Consider the following 12,197-nt stretch of genomic DNA (forward strand, 5'->3'; position numbering starts at 1 on the left):
TGATGGCCTTCTTAGGGTTAAAAGAATGAAAAATAGTTGGAATAAGGTCGAGAAGGTTATGGTTCAATACTTGTCAATACTAGCGTCTGTTACTTCACTTATTATTCTATGACCTCAGTACTAAATACGAACTAACTTAGTTTGTTCTAAATTCTGGGGGTTAGTTTACAACCTTCCAGGTAATTCGAATCTTTAATAAACAGGCAGGATAACCGAAATAAAAATATGCGAAAAAGTTGTTAAAACAAGTAGAAAGTCACAAGCAAAAATCGAAGACCGGAGTAAACGGAAATTTGTAAAAGCCTTTCACAAAGGAGTTCCCTTTGATATCGTTTTCAGAGAATCGATTTAAGGTGAGATCTATATATGTTATGTTTTAACTGAAAACGTTAAGATTTTTAGATATAATCACAAGGTTTTTTTTTTCGAATAATGCTTGGAGAGGATTCCGTTGCTACATACAACACGAAATACTATAATTCGCTAAAACTATGCTAACCTGATCCTATAGAGGTTATAACTGTTCCTTGGAGCAGCTGTGGTTCTGACAACGCGATGGAAGATATTCCCTTCTAGGAAATTGCAAGTAGCACTCAAAAAGATTAAGAGAAATACCAGTACAACAAAAAAGGAACGTTTTTTACGCGGAGACGTAGGAACGGATAACGAAATCATCAGTATGACCAATACATATCGTGATTTAAAATATGATTTAACTATTTGAATCCTATGTAAATTTCAGGAGGAACCAAAACTATAATACTCTGACTCTACAGAAGACAGCTATAGTTCTGCGTGGAAAACTTCTTATTAGCTTAGTTCAGCAGCGCTTTCCATATAATATCAACGATCCGATTGCTATCTTCGTCAAATGTTTCCTGAAGCTCTTGTAAGAGGCTAGAACGACTGTGATGTTCTTTTATGTTATCAACAATGTAATCTACAAGCTCAGCTTCGTAAACTCCTAAATATTCTTTAACGAGCTCATCAACGAGACGAGATTGGCGGAGATAGGACAACTTAGCGTCAAGTTCTTTGCCTTCATATGGAAGAAGGTCCACATTTGTAGATGATGCTTCCGAGGTGTCTAGGTGTGCACGAAGAGCGGGTGGACTAACCGAATTTTCGTTTTCAGTATCGCTGTCTGCTTCTTGAGCGCGGGAATCGAAGACCTTTTTGAGTGCAAGTTTGATCTTACGTTCCCTTGCTGTCGGTTCTTTATTCCTATCTGAGGGTACTTCTGCGTCCAGTTTGGTTGTGGAATGCTCCTCGGAACGTAAGTAGGTAGCTATATGTTGTTTTTCAGCAGAAGAAGAAGGTAAATTACTTGAATAATTGGCCTTTCTATTCTCCTCGTCCAATTGCTCTTCTTTTTCCTTGAATGCTCTATCATGATCGTAATATTCACTATTGGCCAAATGCAGCAACTCTTTTAAGTATAGAGGTCTTTCACGCAGTAGTTTTGCTTCATATTCTTCGAGCATTCTAAGCTCTTGTTCCTTCTTTCGTAATTGAGGTATCAGAACTGTATTCAGATGAGCCAATACAGATTCGAATTCTTGTAAAGCAATTTCTTTTACTTTATCCTGCTTCCGCTTTTCCAATTCCAGGTCATCCTGTTGAATCTCATCTTCCTCATCTTCATCATCATCGTATTCCTCATCGTCTTCTATATTACCTGCTGCCTCAGATCCCTTGATTTTACGAATTTGTTCTAATACGCGCTTCAACTGGGCACGGCTACGCTTACCTTCTTCTAGTGATTCCTTATTACGCTTTTCCTTTTCCATAGTAAGCACACGGGTCCTAAATTCTACTATGTCTTTAACGAGTTGTTTCTCAGAGTCTCTCGGCAGATCACTCAATGTACTCATGTCAACGTCGTAAGCTATCATCGCACCCAAGTCCGATGTATTTTCTGAAGGCTGCATCCTCAAGCTGTTTACCGCAGTATCTAGAGCCTCTATATCTTCCTTCGTTACTTCACTCTTGTAATTCACCGCCGAGTCCCTGGCATATTGTTCCGTATTTTGATCAACATGAATCGATATGTTTGAATCTGACCCTGCTGCAAATAACTCAATCCAATACATCACAATCTGCGGATATTTCGGTGCTTGAACGAGACGTAGAAACAGATTTTGGGTATTCTCGAGAGTTGAAGCTCGTACATGAGACCAACTTTCTATTACATCATGACCTGTTGAACGGACTTCTTGCCCGAACGGATTGGGGAACTTAGAGATGGTAAACCGTTCCAGCCAGCTAATAAAACTTGAAGTTTTGAGAGGATTATCAGGCAGATTATGTATCGCTACTGTATGAAGTTGTTGAGACAAAGATATAGGCAAGAACAACCGTAAATCTTGAAATTTCTCGTCTTTGATACTCTTTTGAGTTTCATTAACATCATTTGAATTGCTGGTATTCTCGGAGATATTATGTTTCACAGTATGGTGTGCAGAGCCATGGGTAACTGTCAGTAATGACTGTTCGAACTTATAGAGATCTTTCTTCAAAATTGGAGTGTATCCTGGCCTAGATGTGGTTGATTTCCAATTAGGTTTATTTCCCAGGTATAATGATGTCGATACAAATACTATATCAGCCATTGGTGAATCATATGTTACTCTTTAGCTGTATTTGAGTTCCGGTTTGAAGTAAGGCTTCTTTGCATTTATAGGTTGCATTAACTTTTTCAAAATCAAATATAGTATTTTCATTCTAATATAGTATACTTAATTTAAAAGCAGATATATATTTTGATTTATAGAGGTAGCATAAACCGTACGAAATATTTCTAGAATCATGAATGAACTAATTGTCAGATAAAATATCACATAATTGTATATCATTGCTCACCGCCATAGCTTGTTTCCAAAATTTACTTAGATGCCTTGATCCACTGTCACAGGCAATTATTACTATTACACTCCCTGGTTTCAATTCTTGAGCCAGCTTTACTGCTGCAACCGCATTAATAGCGCTACTACTACCAAGGAATAGTCCGTCATTCACAGAGAGGTATTTAGCCATTTTAATAGCTTGACTATCATTTACGCGCACACTATCATCAATATAATGCTCGCCCCGTTGGAAATTCTTTGTGATTCTATTTAAACCAATACCCTCAACAATAGTATCAACTTGATGCCGCCGTCTATTACCTTCCTTTTCAACTTTATCGTACATAACTCCAAATTTTATTTTATTGAAGAAACCTGATCCTTGAGGATCCGCAAGAACTGTGCGCACTCTTTCCCCGAGTCTCTCCTTTAAATAGCGACTAACTCCGCCGATCGTACCGCCAGTTCCACAACCCGCTACAAATCCATCGATACGACCATTCAACTGTCTATATATCTCAGGTCCAGTGGATTGATAATGAGCGATCCAATTGGCTTCATTTTCAAATTGGTCAGCAAAAATACCTTTACTACCGTGACCCTGTTCATTCAGCAGTTTACATGCCATTTTTGCGGCATTGACATATTGATTTGGATCTACAATACTAGCGGGCTTTACCTTCTTGATATGTGCACCTAAACTCTCTAATAGGGCCAATTTTTCTGGTGACGTATCATCTGGAAGAGATATATGCGACTGATATCCTAAAGCATTGCAAATTGTTGCAATAGATATACCAGTAGACCCACTTGTACCCTCAAATACTACATCTCTATGCCCTCTAGTCAGCAAACCTTGAGTCTCTGCTACTTTTAAAATGTTTAAAGCGACACGATCTTTCGCACTGCCTGCAGGGTTACAAAGTTCTAACTTAGCGTATATTTTACAGCGAGTGAACTTTGATAGCGAAGGAATAAGTACCATAGGTGTGTTACCAATAAGCTGATCTACTCTATCTTTTGGGGGCGGGAGATCAGATAGTCTAGTAGACATTTTGTATGCATAATATAACGAGGCAGTAGATACCACGACAGAAACCGCTGTTACCACATCCTTCCAACAAATGCAGAAATTTTGCTGAGAGCTAGACATGGTTTACCCAATGATTTAATTATGAGTAACGCTAATTATTTTTTAAGCGTGTTTTACCATCAGTAGCACGAAATTGAATATTTTTCAACTGCTATATATAATTGGATATTGAAATTAAACCAGCACATTTTAAAGTAGGAATATCATGGTAACGAGTTAGTTTAAAGTACTTAATAAACTATATAATATTAATGGGCGTGATGTTTTGCTTACTAAACACTAAGCACTTTAACATACCGTTATATTTGATTAGTTACACGCTACCACTGGAAAATGAGGTCCATGAATGAATGATACTTAATCTTTATTCCCAATTACCTGGCTAACCGGCTCGGATTCATTCAAGTACAATCCGTGCTCCTGAATATACCTTATTACAGAATTTGGCAGCAAATACTGCACAGACATCCCTCGTCTAATAAACAATCTAACCTTGGTGGAAGAAATATCATTGTAAATCAGTTGCTTAATGACCAAGATATTCCTTCTATGTTGATAGAGAATGTCATGTGATAGGAGAAAAGAACGAACATCTGAACCGGTACGTTCCACAATTAAACACCCGTATTGAACTAAGATATGATGCAAGTCTGCATCAGCCCAGACATTGGGCTCACCCATTGATTCTATCAAATCCCCGCCTGCCAAAAGCATACATTTGACTCCAATTTGGGTACCATCAGCTTTCTTAACACCACCACGTTTCACATTAATTTCCTCATTGAAGTGGTCTAAAACTTTGGCAGTCCTAGTATAGTTAGGTTGCAAAGACTCCCAGGCATCAACCATTAGCCAAGAAGACGTTCTTTCACATGCTAATTCGCACATTCTTACACGATGTGAAGCTGGAGCTAAACCAGGCTTTTTGTAATTATCACTCACCGGTGAATAGTACCCGCCAATAACTTCATATCTCGTATGCTCCCCGATAGCATCTAAAGCCATCTCAAACATCCTAAGATGCAAATATGTAATAGGTGAAAAAGAACCGCATGCAACAATCACCAAAGGCAACTTATTTGGGTTGCGCAACCTTTGCTGCAGTCGATGGGTCGGAAATTCATAATCAGAAAAATGGCGCGCCTGCCGAATCACACCATGTGGGACTTCTTCTAAATCTGCAATAGGAAATTTGTTTATAAATGAGTTCGTTGAACTACCTGTTTCAACCTCTGATGAATTCTGCAAGTTTTCTGTCTCCACAACGTCAGAATCAGAAGACACATCATTAGAAATAGGTTCCATCTCTCCATTTTTCAATGGAATTCTAGTAAAGCCGTGAACATCCGAAACAGGAGGGCTTAGAATACTATTGCGTCTTACAAATTTTTTGTAACTGCTTGGGTGGATTGGCGCATCAATAGACGTGTTATAATCCGCAACAACGAATGGCACAATTGGATCATGGTCAGGAATTTCAGAGCTTGGCGTTAGAGGCGGGTAGGGTTCCTCAGCACTGTTTGTCGGCTTAAAGTTAGGCGCTTTAGTAGGATCCATTTTATTTGTCCACACGTCGTATTTTATGGTTGATAAGTCACAGAAGCTTCGGTCATAGAAGTGCTTGTGGCCCTTCACTACAAATCTTATCTAGTAGCAGTTATATTTCAATGTATGACAGAACTTCCAGGGGAATCAGTACTAATACTCAATGTGTGATAGAGCTTCCAGGGGAATCAGCACTCTTTTACGTTGCATAAAGTCTTCGATGTTGCTGCTATTTGATTTGCTAATGCTTCGAGTTTTTTTTTCACGCTATACTTACATAGCCTTGTAATTGGAGAAAATGACATAGACATAAAATAATCACACGCATACTCCAGGGAATACGAGTAAAGTAGCCGTTTTTATAAAGATTATAAACTGATTATTAGCAAAACAGTAATATATATATATATTCTTTAAAAGACGGAATTGAACGATGACTCAATAGTCACGCAATTCCTGATACTGATGCTAGTGCTGAGCATGAACCAAAAAAATGCCCTCTAAGTGATGATAATGGGTATTTTTTATTTATATATTCTAAGATGGTATAGGTAGATTTACATTAGAGAAAATCTGTGTAAACTTGCTCAATTTTTAGTAATTGCTACATATACTTACTTAGTAATGACGTAAAAGGGGCTCATTCTTACCTTGAAAACTAGATGCTTTATGTGCTGTTGAAAATGTATATATAACCGTTTTTCTCAATCTCTTGCAAATTCTCTTCAGAGTTGGCTTCAACGATCTTTTCATCATTGTATAAGACCCAGCAGAGCTTATTTTTTATCGGTTTCTTGATAAATGCAACATAATGACCACTATGGATAGAGTTACCTTTATGACAAATCACAGCAGAGAGCTGATAAATAGGAAACTCTTCATAGGATCCGTAACGAGGAGGTGTAGCGGTCGATGGACCGTTCACTTCTTCTTCTAATTCGCCGTCGTCGTCCAAGTTATTAAAAACCCATTCAACACTTCGAGTCAAATCATTGTTATTTAACAACAATGCTTTACGGGATAACTTTTCGGCTAGACCCATAGCAATCATATTGCTGAGAGCGTCTGGGTCTACGCGTCCTTTTGAATTTGAACCCGGAATAACAAATTCTGAGTTCAATTCTGGGTCCTCAATATGTTCAAAAATCCAGTTTAGGGCAGTTTCTGCATTACTGTTGCCGGTGTAGTATAGAGAACGGACTGCTGCGTTCCTGGTAAATCCCATATCAACAATGGAAGAAATATACTCTTCAACTGGATGAAAACCGCTATATTCATCGTTATCGTCATCGTCCGGAAATTCTATCTCATCAGACTGTATGCCGCTAGACTTATATGCAGATATATCTAAGATATTATCATCTTCGACACCAGGAACCAATAGTTTATTATTAGTCTTTATGGGCGTCCAATTTTGCAACCTCATTCTTATAGGATTTATAACCAAGGTAGAAGGTGCCGATTTGAACTTAGAGCTTTTAATCACCACCGTTTCCTTCTTACAATAAGAGCACTTCATATTAACTGGCTCACCAGACATGTAGGCATCTATCCGCTCAATGAGGTCTTGCGGCTCCTCATTCTGTAGAAGCGGAAGCTGTAATGCTTCTGCTACATTTTCACGGTATTTAACACGGTTACATTCTGTGCACTGAACTCTATCATCCATGATGAATCTGACCTTATCGTTCGGATTTTCTGTACCCTCGTTGAAAACATTTTTATCCAACTTATCAATGAAGTAGGTGAGAAATTCCATCGCATCCTGCTGTCTCGCAGAGCCGAACTCCTCATTACCACTCCCAATGCACTGCTTTACACTAGTGGGCTTCACACCGTGCTTATATTTTTCTGGACTAGACTTGAATGCTTCTCTCAGTTTAATTAATTGACACTTCAAGTTTTTAGACGGATACACTACGTCTAACGGAGTTTCACCCAACACTTCTAGATCCCAGTCACGAACACCGCCATTGAGTAAGATTTGAAGCACGGAATTCATATAACAGGAGTTGCCTAGGTTTATTAGACCGCATCCATAGCTCTTAGATGCCTCTAGGCTTCGGAAGCTTTGACCATTTGCATCCTCCATTTTAAAATCCCAGCTCATATTCTGCTCAACTTGCAATTCCAATAACGTTCTCTCCTTGGCAACCTGGTCATCTAAGGTAATCCCATAGCTTGCCAAAATCAGTGCAAGCTGATTTTTGTCGCCAAACCTAACGTCGTCATCACAAGCGTAACAGTATACATCACTCGAATCACGGGATAAGGAACCCAACTTTATTGCCAAAGGGTGGCTATTCGACGTTTCCTCGTAGTGTGCCAATGCATGTGAGCTTCCTTGTATACCAACCTGTTCTCTACCACAACCTATATGTCCACAGTGAAGACATAGCCACAAGTTGTTGTCTAGATCACATTTATTACAAGTTTTCTCAACTTCCTTCTCTATATCTGGAATAACAAAATCATTGGTATGACTACAAGGAAGGATATCTAATTGCCAGGTAGTTTTCATCTCTTGATAACCAGCTGATTTCGCCCTGATTATTTGCTCCAATTTATTTACCACAGACTGATCATGTTTGTCTTTCTCACTACTCATCATAACCGTCTCTAGAGTTCCATCATGGTAATTCAATAGCGACCAATGATACTCGTAAAGTTCGTCATCCGAAAGGTCCTGGACTTCCAATTTCAACTTCTTCTCCTGAGATTGCTCTGACGTCTGAGACTTCTCTAGTTTGTATGCATTTAAATACACATCATGCACAGTTTGCAAAGAGTTTTGAACAACTCTCTGGTGGAAATTGACATGGTCCCTACAGAAACCTTGGAAACATAATAAGCAGATATTCAATTGGTTTTCAGGGGCAGCTTCGTGATCATCTCTAGAGGAATGGTTCACCATGGTTTTAAAGCAGTAGCCACAGTCATCCTTGTAAATGGTGCTTGGGATGTCAACATCTTTTACAAATTGAAGAAGCTCTGTGCTGTGCATTAGATATACTGTTGAATTTATCAGCTACCCAGGCTCAAATGTTGGCTTGCCACTTAAAACAGTTCCATCATTTCCAGTATTTGAAATGGCAGAATTCTTCTATTTTTATACGGCGGCAATTGAACTAAGGTACAAACACCAAGTGACGGCGAAGAACAACATAATTTGGTATAAAACACTATATACATCTAATGGTCAGATGAATTCAAGGTTTCCATGTTAGATAACCAGCAGCATCGACATTGCACTTCATATCAATAATAAAGGAGACAAGATTCTTTACTCCAACCTTACCTTTTGAGAGTTCGTCATATTCCGAAAAGTACTTGATGGCTTCTTGTTTGGTCACAGCAAATGATCTACCTGATTCATCAGAGCCAGTAATGTAACTTTCAACCCTGGATGCAGGAGGAAGACTGTACTTTGCGTGGTGAGGGTATTTTTTAAAGGTGAAGCCGTCAATTTCTCGAAGGGATAATTGTGAAGTAGGGTCTGATGATAACAATGAAGAAATCTTAGAAGTAGAAATATCATGTTGTTTCCAATTGAATGGAGTTTTATTTCTTTGAATTAGCTTATGTCTGACAGCATCGGGAAATTCACTCATACCTGGTTTAGCCATGTTGCTAGAAGTAACCAAGTCCTGTTTTAATGCTGATTGGATGTCATTGAAGTAGTTCCTGCGGAATTGCTCTCTTGTGACTTCCATTGAAACAATAGATAATTTATTCAACCTATTCTTAACAGAAGAGGCAAAAGACTTAGCTTCTGGCGACCATGTTGAAGACGTGGAAATATCTTGCAACTTTTCAATCAGCTCCTTCACAGTGTAGTCAAGGTTAAAGACACTTTCGATTACCGCTAACTTCTCTGCCGAGTAAGCAAACTGGTGGCCTTCTGGCAAAGGAGACTCAAATTCCAGCAATGCCTTGTTCGTCATATCAAACATAGCCTCCGGATTATCAGATGGTGGTAGTTCCGACAATCTATTACGGACGTTATCGATATTATCACTGGTGACGTAATGAGAAGCTAAACCAGCCAAATATGCGTCTGCTCCAGATAAAATATCACCTGTTAAACATAAGTAGTATCCGAATTGACCGTCAGAATTAGCTACAGTTAGTAGTCGGGGTAGTGCAAAAGTGGTGCCGACATCCGGATATAATCCAATATCCATCTCCGGCATAGCCCAACGAGTATTTTCTGTAGCTATACGGAACGGATTATGGATGCTTAGTCCTACACCACCACCCATAGTGATACCGTCCATTATCGTTACAACAGGTTTTGGGTATGATGCAAGCAACCAGTTCAACGAATATTCCAGTTCAAAAAAGTTTTGTTGCTTCCTATCTTTAATTGAAGGATCATGTTGAGTAACGGCAACCACATCACCGCCAGCACAGAACGCTCTAGGGCTACACGATGAGTCCAGAATTACAAGATTAGTCGATTTGCTTTTGGCATATTCTTGCATTGTTGGTAGTATTACCTCACACATTTCATTGTTCAGGGCATTGAGCTTTTTAGGCCTGTTAAGGGTAACCCTTCTTGCAGTATTAAGTACCTTAAATTCCACCAATGAACTCATTAGCCTCTTTCGATTTACTTGTTTGATCGATTGTCTCAGCATCTTTATTCTTGTATATATAGTTTAACAAGTTTACAGTATTAAGGCAATTAATTAAAATGAGGGTAAACTCTGAACCCGACAATAGATACCGGTTATCGACAATTTGATTGCCTTAGCTTCGTAAACAGGAGATAAGTGTCGATCCTTACAACAGTTTTCTATTGCGTCTACAGGTGGGGTATGTAATAAAGATTTACATACACATCATCATCAACGATATTTACCCGGCTTTAAAATCGCCATGCGTACATCACGGTAAAGGCCTAAACGTCCGTTACATAAGTGCAATTGGCGGCCGACGAGAAGACGAGTGGGAAAGACAACTTATACCCGCTGCACGAAAGACCCTGACAATTTTGGTCAAAGTAGCTGAATAAGTTTAAGTTATTGACACTCAAAATTCCGCGCTATTTGAATGGAATTAAACAATGCGTGTTTCTTAGATAAAGTGGCTAATGTTAAAGGTTGAAATTAATAAGTAGAATGGTTGGTATGATGAAGTCAGTCAGCCTCAACAGGAATAAGCAGACTTCAATGCACTATAGTAACGCAAGTAAATATCAGTTTTGCATAGTAGCCGTATTTTTGCTAAAAAGTTTAAAACTGCCAGTTTATTCTGACATTGCTGATCCGGTGTAACTTTTAGCTGGTATCATACAAGGAAATACGTGTAGTAAGCATGACCACAACTTTAATCATGGATCCTGAAACCAGAAGATTGATACATGGGAATTGAGAGAATAATTTGCTTTGCCATTTGTTATTGCACCATTTCATTAATGCTAGCTGACTCACATCCGATAAGCTCAATTCTAGGTCTGGCCCAATTCAGGCCGTAAGCCTCTATAAAAACCTTTTTTTTGCGGTATGTTATCCATGCAATCTGAAATCCAAAATCATTGAACTTCAGATGAACTATAAGCAGTTTGAAATTTAAGTATCTGTTTCCGTTAACAGTTTTAATTTACCATCCATTGTAAAACAGGTTCTGAGCTATGAGGTATATGAAGTCCGCATTTGAACTTCATTAAAACAATTGTGATTGTAGTAGGATAGAAAAGTTGTTGTTTGCGAAGTGTTTTTCCGACTTTAAATTTGAAGTTATATGCGGCAAAACATACTCAATTATCGATCTCTAAACGAATAGAAGCAATGAGGATTGCAAAACAAATATTACTAGTTTTTATTCTTCCATGATAACAGCTTTTGGCAAATAAAACTGTACCTAAAGTACTATAAAGTTTGCCGAACCATGAGACAGTAGTTATTCACATGGAATTATATTCCAGGGCGGTGAACCCTCTAACATAGAATAGAAGCTAATATTTGAATTATGAACTGCTAGCGATACCGATTCTAAATACTTAATTTCCACGTTTGACGAGCTTTGCTTATTAATTATGCATCTATTAACGTTTTTATAAATATATTTCAAAATTATATGCTATTATTTTGAGTATTCTGACGAAACCACCATTATTATACATAGAACTCAACCCAATTGATCAGAACTCACATACATTAAGCCCTTCCAGCTCTGATCCAAAATACCATAAAGGCTCACTAACCATTTCACCAAGCCAAATAAAGACAAGATGAACATCACAAGAAAAAGTGTATGTAAACAGAAAGCATCAAAATCTGTCATTAAATAGTATGGCAAATGGACGTAGTACATCCAATAGAGTTGTTCTATGAAATTCCGGACACTTTCAATAATTCCACCATTTGATTCTTCAACATTAGTTGGCGTGTAAACCATAGTGCCCCGCTCCTTCTTGTACGGCTTATAGGCCGTATTAGACTTAGTCATAACTGAGGAATCGCAATATGCAACTGGATCGTAGAAAGGTAATCTTAAGCCTGACCTATGATATTTAATTATCATTCGTTAATTCATGTTGGCAGAGTTTAAGTCCCCAACACCGATGCCGAGGTCATTTGACACGAGGACAGGACACATTTCTTCTGAGAATCTCTGTTGGTGAATCCTTGTAATATTGAGTACGATGATGTATGCCTAACCAAAGAGACACTGTAATCAGCTTTAGGGTTACATAGAGTAGTAATCTA

The 12,197-nt window shown here is 38.4% G+C and overlaps 6 protein-coding genes across 6 annotated transcripts; all 6 read right to left on the bottom strand.

The window, feature by feature from the left end:
* Window positions 1-815: 815 nt before the first annotated feature.
* Window positions 816-2,612, bottom strand: SNU71 (Snu71p; the record flags this gene model as incomplete). Its single annotated transcript, XM_018133866.1, has 1 exon — window positions 816-2,612. The coding sequence occupies one exon, from the start codon at window positions 2,610-2,612 to the stop codon at window positions 816-818; it is 1,797 nt and encodes a 598-aa protein (XP_017989355.1).
* Window positions 2,613-2,817: 205 nt separating this feature from the next.
* On the bottom strand, window positions 2,818-3,999 carry MCY1 (putative cysteine synthase; the record flags this gene model as incomplete). The annotated part of the gene is made up of 1 exon (XM_018133867.1): window positions 2,818-3,999. The coding sequence occupies one exon, from the start codon at window positions 3,997-3,999 to the stop codon at window positions 2,818-2,820; it is 1,182 nt and encodes a 393-aa protein (XP_017989356.1).
* A 297-nt stretch (window positions 4,000-4,296) lies between these two features.
* AW171_hschr74395 (nicotinamide/nicotinic acid mononucleotide adenylyltransferase) lies at window positions 4,297-5,496 on the bottom strand (the record flags this gene model as incomplete). The annotated part of the gene is made up of 1 exon (XM_018133868.1): window positions 4,297-5,496. The coding sequence occupies one exon, from the start codon at window positions 5,494-5,496 to the stop codon at window positions 4,297-4,299; it is 1,200 nt and encodes a 399-aa protein (XP_017989357.1).
* Window positions 5,497-6,151: 655 nt separating this feature from the next.
* UBP14 (ubiquitin-specific protease UBP14) lies at window positions 6,152-8,488 on the bottom strand (the record flags this gene model as incomplete). Its single annotated transcript, XM_018133869.1, has 1 exon — window positions 6,152-8,488. One exon carries the CDS (start codon window positions 8,486-8,488, stop codon window positions 6,152-6,154), a length of 2,337 nt encoding a protein of 778 aa, XP_017989358.1.
* A 205-nt stretch (window positions 8,489-8,693) lies between these two features.
* EHD3 (mitochondrial 37S ribosomal protein mS47) lies at window positions 8,694-10,124 on the bottom strand (the record flags this gene model as incomplete). Its single annotated transcript, XM_018133870.1, has 1 exon — window positions 8,694-10,124. The coding sequence occupies one exon, from the start codon at window positions 10,122-10,124 to the stop codon at window positions 8,694-8,696; it is 1,431 nt and encodes a 476-aa protein (XP_017989359.1).
* A 1,492-nt stretch (window positions 10,125-11,616) lies between these two features.
* Window positions 11,617-12,012, bottom strand: TSC3 (Tsc3p; the record flags this gene model as incomplete). The annotated part of the gene is made up of 1 exon (XM_018133871.1): window positions 11,617-12,012. One exon carries the CDS (start codon window positions 12,010-12,012, stop codon window positions 11,617-11,619), a length of 396 nt encoding a protein of 131 aa, XP_017989360.1.
* Window positions 12,013-12,197: the final 185 nt, after the last annotated feature.

This window comes from Eremothecium sinecaudum, chromosome VII, assembly GCF_001548555.1.
Source record: "Eremothecium sinecaudum strain ATCC 58844 chromosome VII, complete sequence".
Classification (NCBI taxonomy): domain Eukaryota; kingdom Fungi; phylum Ascomycota; class Saccharomycetes; order Saccharomycetales; family Saccharomycetaceae; genus Eremothecium; species Eremothecium sinecaudum.